Below are 14557 nucleotides of genomic sequence, written 5' to 3' on the forward strand. Positions count from 1 at the left end.
AAACTCAACGATCTCTCGTGAAGTTTTTTTCTTTTATTTCAAAAAGTGATGTCATAGAATCAATGTGACATGTGAACTGTAATGTTGGCCTTCTAACAGAGAAGGGCATGCATGGCGGAATGCTGAAAATATCAGGGAAAAGGAGAGCTAAGGGAAATAATCAACAAACTCCAAGTCATGCGTACATCAATATGAGGACGACACCCAAAGGTATGTGGGAAAAGCAAAACAGGATAATCAAACATCTTTCATTCAGGCATTTGTGTGTGATGTTGTTGTGCGGTCATGAGTAGTGTCACAGGAGCACCATTTGAGATAGCATAAATATATACATTGGAGGAGCTTCATCCCATTGCAATATAATTGCAAGAACACTTCCATAAGGAAAAATGATCACTTTGAAACTTTTAAGCTGTGATCACACATAGTCCTGCACAACTAGTCTGTATCGGTTCCCAATAATTTTTGAACCATACGGTTGTTGGCATTTACGCGATGCATTTGGTGAACCGGCAGGTAGCAAACTATTTGGCACCACGTGAGTCAACCTCCCAGATAGCAAACCTTTTATCCCACAAAAACTTGCATCACGTTCACATAGATTCAATCTATACTACCAATAATCAGGAATCCAGACAGATCAACTCACAGGCATCGATCTTTTGGTCAATCAAACAAACAACTCAAAAACCTCTTCTGTGTGAAGACCCTCTGGGCTCCCAGAATTAAATAAAAATAAATTGTACAAAGGCACTTCCTACATCCTTCCCTTGAAGGTCAAGAGACTATATACATCAAATTTAAATGTGGATCACTCACAGTGCAGTACTGAGACCATTCGAGTTTAAATTATGTTCACAATTATTGGACACGTCGGGCAAACTTTCCTTCACGTGAAGCTGGCTTTGGATTTCATGGTGCTGCGGCTTGCATGGAACTATAGATACCCGCATCCGCTGAAAGACACAAGGAATGATCAAATTCAACGTTTGCACAAACAAGTCGCTATAACTAATATATTATAAAAAGGTGAATGATGTGTGTTCAAACTACTTCTACAGTATATTTCTTGGACGATCTCAACCAAACTTGTAATGCGTAAAGATGGCTTGAAGGGTTGGCATCAGTGGGTAGGCATCACAATCCTCGGAGGTGGGGAGCAGGGGTGGTGGGGATGTGCATGATATTAAAGGAGTACGTTTACTGTCGCTGTGGGAAACAAGGTGTAGCTAGCTTACATGACAGTTAGTCCTTCATCAGACCAAAAATTAAAAGGTATATTTGATCGTCAAAATCAAGTGTTTACCTTGTTCGCATCTATTGTTGCATCAAAGGTAAAATCTCTGGATAAAGTATCTGGACTTGAGTTAGTAATTTAGTACCGGTATGTCTAAAATTGGAAATACTTGTTATTATTCGGTTGAGGCATCGTTTGATAAAAATTATGTTGGACTTGGCAGGCAGATGGTACAGGCAGGAGGGGCCAAGGGGTACGAGGTGCAGGAGAGAGGTCAAATAAATCACCATATTGTCACGTGTATGGTGGAAGGACAAGATGTAGTACGCAAGTTATCCTCCCACGTAACCACACACCCACAGGGACTCCGCGCTCTCCTGAAAAGCCAAACAGGCATTTGTGTGTGATGAACACAACACAAATGGGCTGAGAGACCATTGCACAGGGAGTTCACTTCCCCCAATTGTCTCATCCGATGTAATGGTCGTCGCCAACGAACAGGTTCATAGATGGCATCCCCACACAGGTTTTAACAAGGTCTACATCTACCAAGGAAGGATCAAACCAAGCTCTTAGAGTTGCGTTTACCACCAGAAAACATTAATTCAAGGGCAGTGCAAGTCAAAAGAGGTGAATGCAATAGTAAAATGGGCAACAACATGGCACTTCAAGCTAAATACTCCCCCGTATGTTCAACCTCAAGCGTATATATGCAAGGTGTGTCGTGTACAAAGGACCTTTCCGAAATGTCTTTACGAGAAAGACCAACTCCCTCTGGGAGTGGTGTGGGGGTTGTGGGGGAGACTGCAGGTGGGGAAAATGCATTTTGTGCCATGGATAGTAATATTCCCTCCCTCCGGCAGGGGTCAGTGTGGGGTTGTAGTATGAAAGGCATGGAATGACGTGACTCATGGAGCGACACAGTTGGCCGGTGCAGCTGTTCAGAGTTGAAATGGAGAGTTTGCCACTATAACAAAGCATCTACTAGACACAGCCCGGTGTCTACAAAGAACAAACCAGCCACGTCTCATACCACGTGGAGACCAACCGAAGAGATGGGTGCTGAGATAGCCACATACATGGTTTCAGAGGATCGTGTTGCAGAATTCGAGATTACACGAGTGTGACAAGCCACCACCTGGACCAGTTCACTTCAGTTATTTTCATTATTGCATGCAGGGCTTCCAGATATCAGTTCACCTCCTCACGTCATCCCCAATCCATTCTCATGATCTTTCTTACCGTCATTAACCCTCTCCAAACCCAACTCTTCTTTTCCATGTAAATGTATTTTCCCTCCATCCACTTCTTTCAGTCCACTGCTTGCTGTGTTTGAGCTTGTATCCAGCTTCTTCTGCCCCTTTGTCCTCCTCACCCTCTCCTTTATCTTATTCCTCAAAGTGCTTCTCTACTCCTGCAGTTGGTGTTTTCCCCTCTTTGTGCAGTTTTCTTTCTTCTGTTCCGTGTTCCAACTCTTCCATGAGCCCCGACCTTGCATATAATTGTAGCCGAGAGCTCACGAGTTCAAAGGTGAGCGGGACTCCGCCAAGCTCTGTTTATAGAAGAGAACATCATAATGTAGGCCACTTCCCTGAGATGCACAACCTAACCGTTTTCCTGCTACGAGAACTTGTAACGTCGTGACCATAGGAACAGGTTGCTGCTATAATGCGGACGGTGCATCATATATGTTTCATCTTAATTGTTCACGCCCTACGATTTCCAGTGGTACACACTCAATGTTACAGCAACTCATTGCACCACCTTTGTTGCAAACCACATTTTGGTTATTTTTCCTCTCTCTCATTCTCAATGCCATTCTCCAGATCATGGCACTGTGCTGTTCGAGGGATACACCATCACAGAGGACATTCATAAGCTTGCCACCATTTGTAAACCTGCCACTAGCCCTGTTGAGTTAAATATTGTGCTTGATCAATAAAGTTGAGATAACGAAAGTAAAGGTTCACGTTTGGTCTGCTTATTCTATACTATTTTGCTTTGCTTTGGGATTTTAAATTTATAATGCAGAAATCTATCTTTGTTATCAGGCATTGTACGGACAATTGATGTTCAAGTGTTTATTGAGTCTCCAATCCATTCAGAAAAATAAATTCAGCCATCAGAGCTTACCGATCAGCTCCGTGACTGGAGATGTAGTATCTATCTTTGCCGAGTTGTTTCTGTACCTTGTTATAGTGTGTGGCCTAGCCTTCATAACACCCTCTGGGCTGGCAGGATGGCCTATTCCCTAGATGCCTAGAGGTATGCACACCAGCCTCGTAGCTGTGCAGTCTGGGTTTGAATCTCAGCCCAGCTGCAAACTGTCATCCTTGTGTCTTGCAAGCAGAGCGATGCATCAATGTGTGTGTGTGTGTGTGTGTGTGTGTGTGTGTGTGTGTGTGTGTGTGTGTGTGTGTGTGTGAGAGTGCGTGTGTGAGAGTGCGTGCGTGCCTGTCCCTTGGATGGACGTTAAACCTGCACGACCTATCTGCCAGGAATAGCTGATAGACATTAAAGATTCCTGTGGTGCCCTTCACAAAGAGTAGGCAAGCTATCGCTGCACCCGAGTTAAGTTTCAAATACCTGCCATGTCATACAGAGGGTGCTGCCTCAGCGGCACAGCCATGCCTTCAGCCATTGATGCTACTCGGAGCAATATTTTTTGTACAAGGACAAGGATCATGGAAGAGCGGGAACACTGAATGGATCAGAACGCAACACAACAAAAGTAACAGTAGAAAGAGGGGGGAAACACCACCATCAGGGATGAAAGATAAAATGGAGAGGGACTTGGACAAATAAGGGAAGTAGGGAGAAAAAAAAAAAGGAGAGGATGCATGGGGTGGCCAAGATAGATACAGAAACAAATGCTCAGGAAGGAAAAACTGGAAATTTGGAAGGTGCTGTCTTGACCTGGAGGGAGGAATGAGATTGAAGAGAATGTGAAAGTTGATTTCCACAAAATACTGGATTTTGAGTTTCACCAGATGGGGGTTGGTGGTGGACCATGTGTGACCTGCAGAAACCTGGTGGTGGAGGGACAGGACAAAGTATGGAAAGATAAGAGGGTGCAAGACTAGAATAGAGGAAGTAGAAGAAAGACCACCGACCTGTCTGTGATGGGAAAGTGATAGGCCCACAGACTCACCTTTGACAAGGGAGACTGCAATGACCTCGGTTTCCATGGCATCAGGCTGCGCAAGTTGTAAGGCAGGGGAGCCAGCCCAAAAGTGAGAGAATTGCTCCATCAAGCTGCAGATGAAGGCCTTGTAGGTGGATAGGAGTTCAGGTATACCAAGGAAGGACTTTGGACGATGGAGGATGCCCATTCAGCGACTGGCTTCAGAGGCCAACTTTGAAATGTTGTTGGCCCATGAAAGATCATGGCTGACAGCGAGACAGAACTTCCTCAAGAGGATTGTCAGGAAAGTAGATGGCATGGTTTGCCAGACGGTCCTTTCAGAGAGAAACAGTGAGCATGTAAGATTTGTCTGGATTGAAAGACATATTCCAAGTTTTGACAAGCTTGTGATTTTGACAAGGAGTGAAGAGAGGGGAGAGGCTGCAACCTGTCTGTCTGAAAGATGAAAGAAAGAGTCAGCGAGATCATTGATGACGATTACGAATCAGACTGGGACGAGAACACTGCCTTGGGGCACTCCAGCCTTAACAGGGAGAGATGAAAGGATTCCGTTGAGAGACCCATGGCTATGACAGTGGAGGACATGTGTGGAGTTGGCCTTGTGATGCCATAGGCAGATAGTTTAGAGAGCACGGTAGGATGCCAGACTATCAAAAGCACGAGATATGTCCAGAGAGACGGCCCTAATCTCATTTCTGAAAATGAGGGCCTCCATTCATTTTTGGGAGAGTAGAAGCAGCATGTCGAAGGTAAAGTGACCTGGTCCGAATCCAAATTGGTGATCTGAGATGAGATGGTTGGAGAAAAGGAAGGATTTCATGTCAACGCAATGATTGATTCCATGACCTTGCTGATGAATGGAAGTAAGTTTATAGGTTTTTCGCTAAGGAAATCAGTTTTTGCAGCTTCTTCATGTAATGCAGTGATTTTGGCTAATTTCCAAGCAGATGGAAGATGACCTCGGGCAAATGATAATGTGAAAAGTGTCGAAAGAGGATATGCAGGAGCAGCAGAGCAGGCTTATAGAGCATGCGAGCTGATGCACACGAGTTTTTAGAACACCTGAGGTCCAGTTCCAGAATCAGTCGAGGGTTGAAATAAACTTCTTCAAACAGACAGACAAAATAACACGTGATCACAACCAATATTCTTGAAAAACATTCGATTTTCAATGAACAAACCGTGGTGGTGAAGTGGAACTGAGTGGTGTGCTGACGAGGAGGGGAGTGTCGTTGAAGCTGAAGGGAAAGGTGTATGCTGCATGTGTGAGAAGTGTTATGATTTATGGGAGCGAGACATGGGTAATGAACATAGAGCAGCAACGAAGGCTGGAAAGGGTGGAAATGCGAATGGTTCGGTGGATGTGCGGAGTATCGTTGAGAGAGAGGAAGACAAATGATGAATTGCGAAAGATGATGTGAATAGAGCCTGTGATGGATGCTGTGAAGAGGAACAGGTTGAGATGGTTTGGTCATGTGTTGAGGAAGGATGAAAGTGACTGGTTGAGAAGAGTGATGGAAATGAATGTAGAAGGAAGTCGAGGACGGGGAAGACCGAGAAAGACTTGGCTAAAGGTGGTGGAAGAAGAAATGCGGGCAAGGGGGTTGACAAGGGGAGATGCAGAAAATAGGGCAAAATGGAGAAGATTGTCATGGGGACCGCAAGGCTAACTTCCACTCTAGCAGGGAAAATGGCCTTAAAATGAACTGTTGTTGTTATTTGTAGTGGCGGTGAAATGGTGTACAGTGGTGAAAACACATACTCCGTCCACCTTCGGTGGCAGAGGTAATACTTTAATTGATGCTTGTTTTCAAGAATAATCAAGTGATGCACATAAATACAAACTTGAAGAATCACAAAAATCACTGCAAGCCTTGATTCAGTTTGCACCTTCACCTGCCAAGGGGTGCCAGGGGAGGTAGCGAGTGTATGGATAATGCCCAGGGGAATCCATATGATGCAGAAGATGGTTATTAACCAGCCAAGCACTACCGCCCACGAGGGGTAGGTATAGTCTCCATAGTGTACAGGTTCGTACCGGACAAGGCTAAAGATGAGCATGATCTGAAATTGCACCACAACACACAAAAATTAATAAACGATGGTACTTTTATTTTGATAATAAAAACAAAAGCACACAAACACTGATAAAATACTTGTAAGACTAATCCAGGTAAATCAATGTCCACTGTTCATTCTCAAATAATTGGTTACAACATACAACAAATGAGAGAGGATAAAGAGACCTTGCTTACCGACACGACCCTACATTGTGGGCAGATGAATCAACATTGTACAGTAGTACCAGTACCCTCCATTGCACTAAAAGGTAGGCAGCTGCATCACTCTCTGCTGATCTGCAATTGGGTAGATGCTGGTCTGACAAATGGAACACGTCCATCAATCTAAGTAAATTTCAGTCTCATCCTGTTACTCGGAAGGATTAGCAAATGAACGGACCTGTCTATTTCCATGCCAACGACTGCTTGACCTCACCATCAGCCATTATCTCTCCTGGGCAGACCATATAGCAAAGCTGGCCTCCAAAGATTAGCTTCAGACTGGCCATTCTCCAATGTTTCAAGCCATTCCTTGGAAAATCAGAACGACTCACAGCCAATAAGGCCTGGTTCATAACCCGATGGAGTACGGCTGTCCTCTATGAACTGCTGCCCCAGCATCACATCTGTCTCTCCTGGATTCTGTAGAATCTAAATATGTTCTCTCCATCCCTCCCTCGTCCCTCCAGCTCACATGCATTATACAGGTAATTGTTTTTAGGTTCAACCCCTTGCTCGCAAAACTCCCAAAATCCAGGTGTAATGCCGACCTCCGCTCCTTAGATTCTCTCTTCTCAAACTTGTGAAACCTCCTTTCCACGTCTGTTCAATGCCAGTTTTCCATTTTCAGGTTATGTTTACTTCCCCCTCCCTGTTCGTTTATCACCTTGCAGCATCCACCTGCTGTTCCACTTGGTGTGTTACTTTCTATCCCCAGTCACCTTGCTTTCCCACGAGTCTAAATTTTGTATATGAAAAAAGTGAGAGCTTGAGACAATAGAGCAAAACATTTGTGCCATGCTGGACAATACCTTACCGTGACAAGGCAGGGTGAAAGAAAGTACCAGCACACTCGGAAGAACAGTGCAGGCCTCTTACCGGTCATTTCTTCAACATTTCTCGACAGCAATGGAACTCCTGCAACAAGTATCACCCAATTGATCAGAGTCTCAAAAAGTTAAATGTTCATCAAGGTCATTTGAATGTTAACAAATCACTTCATGCTTAATCAGAACTTTTGGAATGTTCTCAGACTTGTGAAGGTTGTTGCACATTTATCATGCAGGACAAAGGGTTCACGACCTTAGCTTGGTGTATGCACTTTTTGAGATTAGACAAGTAAAAATTTGAGAATTTTCGAATAGTGTAGGCATTTTGAGTTAAAAGTGATTAAACAAGTTTTTTAGGATAATTCGAGGGTGCTGAATTCAAAAATGCTGTTTAACCGGTTCAATTTTGGAGTCTCAACCTTCAAATTGTAAAAAACAAAATGCCCGCCATTTTCAGCATATTTTTTGCCATAACTTGAATTTTAAGCAACATAGAAGGCTCAAAATAGTGGCAATACCCATGTTTGTGATACTGAGGATTCCAAATTTACTGTTACCTAAGTTGTAACTGGTTTGGTTTCGCCGCCATGTTGAATTCCAAGATGGCCGCCATATTTTTGGTAATTTCTGGGCTGTATTTTTTTATGTACATCACTTTCACTGGTCAAATGTGCTTTTCATTTCTTTAGAACAAAAAAAATGATATTAAATCATTTCTAAAGTGCATTTAAAAAAGGGGTAAAGTTCCAAAATGGCTGCCTTTTAGTAATTATACTTTATAAATACCGTATAGCTCAATATTGGCATTCTCAAATGTTTACCTGTCTATCTTAGTCTGTTCTGTTTCTGCATTCTAGTTGTCTGTTGTATGCATATGCACATCCTCCTGTGCATGTTAGCCCAGCTTTTCTGCAGCTGCAACGGCCATTTATACATCCTTTGGTACATCCGCATGTTACTATCTCGCGACACACCTTAGGAATTGGAGATAGCGTCATCAACTTCGGCACCAAGTTCCCATCGATGTATGTCCATCCCATGTCTGTTACTTGGGGGAGTACTGGAGTAGCGATGGTTGCGCGCTTCCAAATAAAAGCCTGGTAATGTGCGCGCCTTATGTGTAGTCTCACTGCATCTGATGTTGGTGGCAGAGTCTCCTGTGGACAACCCTTAGAGAAGAGTATTACACGTGCGGGAAGAGTATTACACATGCCTTGTCGCATCTGTCCACATCATCGGGTACCTTGTAAAGACGGCATATGAACTTTTCTGCATCGTTGATTACTTCTTCAGTGATATCTTCTGTGCCTAGATCTGTCAACAATTGGCTGTGTGTTTGAAACACCTTCCAGGCTGTATTTTTGCTGTGGCCAGCAAGCTGTGACACACTGTCACAACCAGTAATTGCATGGAATGGCAGCAACGCTTCCACTTGGCAAGGTGGCAGTTTCTGGTGGAGTTTGTGGATGGGAATGTATTTTGGCTTCTTACACTTTGGTTCCACACTTCTTTTAGCTCTAATACATGACCGTGCTCAGCAGAATACTTGAGCTCATCGCAAAGCCACAGCATTGCAATATCAGCATGTCGAGAATCCTGTTTAGTTTGGGTTGTCTTTCTGGTGAACTGCACATAGCAGGAGATGGTACTTTCCTTCCGCGGCAATTAGGTCACTAACACCAGCAACACGCACTCGCATTTTTTTTTCAAACTCAGAAGCTTCCAATATTTCAGTGCTCTTCTTGAAGGTGGTGACTGAAGTCAACTTCTGCTTGGCCTTGTCCTCTTGGCAGAACATGCATAATTCCCAATTAATGGGCGGTGAGCTACTACGACGATATGAGAAAGGTTGGGTTTCTGTTCTTGATGCTGATGAACTAGAGGACGGGCTACTCTCTGCCAATGAGTCCGCCTTGAGTTTATCTAGTTTCGTTTTGTTTGTATACATAGCATAGCATGATTTATGCCAAACTAGTTGTTTTTTAGAGTCGTGTTTCAGGGCTTCTGAGAGTCTGTCAACTGCATCCTTGTACTTGACATGTCGTAACTTTTGTCGCTCGTGGGTAACATTTGATAATGTGTTGAGGCCTTTTTCTATGGCAGCAAACAGTTTATCGTTTGTCTTTATATCTTGGCATATTATGCACAGGTTGAGCGAAACTGGGACTGGTCTTTTAAGGCTAAGTAATGCATCCATGGTGAGGGAGTTATCGCACTACCTGTAATGAAAAAGAAAACAAATTACAATTAACGTTTTAAATTACTCATTTCTTATTTTCAGAAAATAATCATCATATCCATATTCGTCTACCACGATATCCAAAACCAACACCTCAGCCATCGACTCACTTATCATGTTCATTTCTGAACCACTTCTCACCGCAAACTTCACAATTTGACATCCATGGGTGGCATCAAAGTAAGGGGGTGAAGTATGGGCGTCAAAGGATTTTAGCAAGACTGGGCACCTATGCAAAGGTGCCTCAGTGGTGCTTCGCTTCGTTAATGCGGTGTTAACATGTAGTTTATTCCCGTGACCGAGTCACATATCAGTAATGCCCGCAAGAGGGCGTTAATAGTGTTTACAATCACAGGTATACAATACATGTATAATCAATATACATGTCAATAACCCAGATAACATACTGGCGGAGAGCTCTTCCATGAAAGAGTGGCTATGAATCACGCGATCGAATGGCCTCCACGGTTACCGGACCTGACCCCATGTGACCTTTTCCTCTGGGGTCACATGAAGGCGAAGGTGTATGTAACTCAACCACAAGACCACAATTCCTTCATTGTCTCATTTTACTCGCTTTTCAAAATAGTCCAAAGCACACTTTGCAAAAGACTCCAGGCGTACTATATTTCAATTTGTTTCTTTGTATTTAAATCCAACATTGTGGCCATCTTGATGATCAATATGGCGGCCATCTTGGAATTCAACATGGCGGCGAAACCAAACTAGTTACAACTTAGGTAACAGTAAATTTGGAATCCTCAGTATCACAAACATGGGTATTGCCACTATTTTGAGCCTTCTATGTTGCTTAAAATTCAAGTTATGGCAAAAAATATGCTGAAAATGGTGGGCATTTTGTTTTTTACAATTTGAAGGTTAAGACTCCAAAATTGAACCGGTTAAACAGCATTTTTGAATTCAGCACCCTCGAATTATCCTAAAAAACCTGTTTAACCACTTTTAACACGAAATGCTTCCAACATTTTATATAAGCACAAATTCTCAAATTTTTACTTGTATAGATGCCGCACCTCATCAAGGGAGTGGACACATTGTTTTTCCTTTATTTCTAAATATCATGATTGCATGACATCCCTTCATTTCTGAGCCAACCCTCATCAAATTTGGTTAGGAGATACCTGGTCCAACAGACTGTCGCACCCGCAGCTAGTCATCGCCAGCCATGGACGGATGGACCGAACCAGCTTTAACTCCCGACGCAATCTCCCAATCTGGCGGTTATGACGCGCGCGGGATGGAAAAAGCACAAAGCGTTTATCTTCACGAACACACGGGTTTATTTCGAAACCCAACCAAGAACATGACAACGAAAATGTAACGATAGTTATTTACAAGAAAATAAGGCACGGAATGAAAATAACGAAAATAAAGGCTGAGGTAAAAATGCTAAATTGAGGTACCCCCATATGGACTCAAACACGCACACAGGGTAAATTAAGAAAATAAAAGTCTATCTCTGACACTTAACTGGCCCAAAATGGATCCTTTGGACGGTCGGCAGTTGGCGGAGCCAGGAGCCACGGACAAAACGCAGCGAAACCAAACACCGAGGGCACCAGGGAGTGAGGGGAGTGGTGAAGACAGCCCTGTTTCTCTCCAGTTCCTCACAAAGTTTCCTCTCCTTTCTTGTTAATGCAACTCCTCCATTTGGGAAGGACAGCGCAGCCTTCAGCTCCCCCGAAGAGCCCAGCAGTCAAAGCTCCCTCACAATCACCACACAAAACGCTCTCCTCCAAGGACGCAAAAATGGCGAAGCTTCTTGATGCGGTCGCGAAGCTTCCTCTCTTCGCGCACGCCGACGTCATCTGGCTGGAACACTCGGGAGGGGGCGGGAAATGGGGGAGGAGGTTCCTGCCGGTCCTGTCCCTCGCCCAATGGACCATTGTAGCTCTGCCTCTCCTGGGCGGGTCCTTGCCGTATCTTGTCCATGGAGCGTGAATACTAGCCGGCTGCTGCTTTGCTTAGCCAGCAGTGGTTTGAAATGTTAGGGATGGCCACAGAGGGTATCACGAACAGGGGAAATTAAGCTTAAACCCTACTACTAACAGCATCATCGATCTATATTTTCCCTACTTATGTACACCGAGATGCTCCTATGTGTCACACAGTCCATGCTATTTCCTATTCAATTCTACCTTTCCTATGGTATTCTCTTACCTACCCCCATAAACGTAACAATACCTTTAACTCTTTATTTATTTATTTAAGATTTGGACTCCTGTTCCAATTTTATGGGTTCGAAAGAAAAACGCACACAGCCCATGAGAAATTGGTCCAGTGTCTTCCTTTCAATTTCACAGGAGTCAAAGGTTAAAATCACATTGTTCACAAAATTGAGGGTTTTGGCCCACATAGCCTTCATATTTCATTGCCCTTCATACAAAATGAGATAAACATTCGCTTCGTGTCTACTTTTGATTCTACAGGGTGAAAAGGTGGATGGCGGAGGTGACACATATTGCGTTTGCTTGCAATTAACGTCGGGTTCTCGTGGAAATTGTGTTCCTAGTGTTACGGATTCGTCACTTCCGTTGTGGTGGTTTTCATCCACTGTAAACATTTCTGATTCCATGTATTATTATTGTTGTCATTTAAAGGAAATAGATATTTCTATTTTCAAAAGTTAAAAGTTAATGTTTTAAATAAAACCGGAACAGGACGACGAGGAGGAAGAAGAGAAAAGAGGGCGGAGCGAGTGAGTCGGACAAGAAAGCCGAGCTGCTCCGAGTTCTGAAGCAAACGTTGTCGAACGGGAGTCACTAGCGAACTTTCGGGTTTCCGAGGAAAGGGATTCTTGCGACAGAGTTGTCATCGCTGTGACCGATCAACCTGCGTGTCAGGTTTTTGGTGGTGGATTCCGAGGAGAATTATCGTCGGGCCGTTGCGTCTCGAGTACGGGCCGTCGGCCATTTTGACTCGCGCGCTTTGCGCGTCGAGCAAGGTTTCTTTGCTTCGTCAGCAGTTTTCACCGCTTTCAGACGTATCTGGGGTGCGTGTGTGCAATGTGGCTTTTGAAGATTAATTTGCGGTTCACCAACTGTGAGCGGTGGAACGTCCATACCCGAGGGTGTGATCTCTCCGTCGCCTTGAGGGTGCCTTTGGATTTCCCAGTCGCCTTGAGGGCGCATTTGCCCCGCTTTGGCAGCGGGACTGTACTTGCCATCCGAACGGGATTCTGGTCTCGATTGGACATTGATCTGTCGATCGTTGGAGCGGATCGACTCTGGCCTGAAGCCGGGGATTAGAGACATTGGGGATGTTCTTGTTTCACTCACTTGGAGCACAGTGAGTTATATATTACAAAACTGATGGTACCATCATAGGATATTGATTGTACTTTTGATTCATATTATTGTTGTACTGTTATTCTTGTGTGATCTTAATACAATATTTCTTTGTGAGTAACAATTGGTGTGGCATCACCATTGATCTTTGACATACAGAATAACACATTTTTCTGCCGTGACTCCTCTCTCGGAGGTACACCGTGACCAGGGGGTCGGGGAGGAGCACGTAACACTAGTTATTATTAATTGCCACAACTTTATTTATTGCAAACACTTTAAGGCCATTTAAACTTTAAGGCCATTTAACACTTTAAGGCCATTTATGGCAAGTATTCAGACTTGGAAAGATTTTTTTTTTTTCAATATGCAGTACTGTATTTAATAATTCTCATTAAATAAATCTCTGCTTTCGAAATCAATCACACAGGTTATAAAAAATAGGAAACTACTGAACAGGTCCTACAGACGGATGATGTACAGCCAGCAACTGGTTTTGAAGGCCAATCTTGGAATGTGGTTTTCCCAAGAAAGATCCGAGCTGATAGTGAGACCAAGGAGTTTGATTTTTTTTTTTTTCCAAACTTCCTCGATTATTGTTAAGAAAGTAGATGCGGGGAGGAGGAGGGAGAGGCGGGGTTCCAGGTGGTCCTTTAGGAGAGAGAGTGTGAGGAGTGTGAGATTTGTCAGAATTGAAAGACATTTTCCAAGTGTTTGTGACCAGTTTGTGATTTTTTTTTTTAATATCTGAAGAAAGGGAAGAGGCTGCAGCCTGTCTGTCGGAAGGTTGGAGGATGTCATGGCATAGGGTGGAGTCATCATCAACAATTATAAAGAGGATTTTTCAGAGACTGTGCTCAGAACACTGCTTTGGTGAACTCCAGCCTTGATAGGGAGAACAGATGAACATATTCCATTGTAAGATAGACGTTGGCTTTAAGAGTAGAAGTCAAGAAGCAATGCATGGCATTGGCCTTGGATACACAACAACAACAACAGGCATTTTAAGGCTATTTTCCCTGCAAGAGCGGGGGTTAGCCTTGCGGTCCCCATGACAATGTTATCCATTTTACCCTATTTTCTGCATCTCCCCTTGTTAACCCCCTTGCCCGCATTTCTTCTTCGACCATCTTTAGCCAAGTCTTTCACGGTCTTCCCCATCCTCTACTTCCTTCTACATTCATTTCCATCACTCTTCTCAACCAATCACTTTCATCCTTCCTCAACACATGACCAAACCATCTCAACCTGTTTCTCTTCACAGCATCCATCACAGGCTCTATTCCCATCATCTTTCGCAATTCATCATTTGTCTTCCTCTCTCTCAACGATACTCCGCACATCCATCGAACCATTCGCATTTCCACCCTTTCCAGCCTTCGTTGCTGCTCTACGTCCATTACCCATGTCTCACTCCCATAAATCATAACACTTCTCACACATGCAGCATACACCTTTCCCTTCAGCTTCAACGACACTCCCCTACTCGTCAGCACGCCACTCAGTTCCCGAAACTTCT

The 14557-nt window shown here is 43.8% G+C and overlaps 1 protein-coding gene across 9 annotated transcripts in view; it reads right to left on the reverse strand.

Annotated features, from left to right (window-relative positions):
- Positions 1–18: 18 nt before the first annotated feature.
- LOC137439457 (sodium- and chloride-dependent GABA transporter ine) overlaps positions 19–14557 on the reverse strand; it is a 202490-nt gene continuing 187951 nt past the window's right edge. For 7 of the 9 annotated variants that reach the window (XM_068135220.2, XM_068135219.2, XM_078768563.1 and 4 more), the window contains 3 exons: positions 7479–7579; positions 6279–6446; positions 19–956 (listed from right to left, as the gene is read on the reverse strand). In XM_068135220.2, coding sequence (XP_067991321.2) covers positions 816–956; positions 6279–6446; positions 7479–7579 — 410 coding nt within the window. In that variant the 3' untranslated portion in view covers positions 19–815. Of the gene's footprint in view, positions 957–6278; positions 6447–7478; positions 7580–14557 lie in introns of those variants that run through there. The other 2 variants (XR_013621459.1, XM_068135221.2) reach the window with 2 other exon arrangements.

Source organism: Myxine glutinosa, chromosome 14 (genome assembly GCF_964187855.1).
Source record: "Myxine glutinosa chromosome 14, kmMyxGlut1.1, whole genome shotgun sequence".
NCBI classification, from domain to species: Eukaryota; Metazoa; Chordata; class Myxini; order Myxiniformes; family Myxinidae; genus Myxine; species Myxine glutinosa.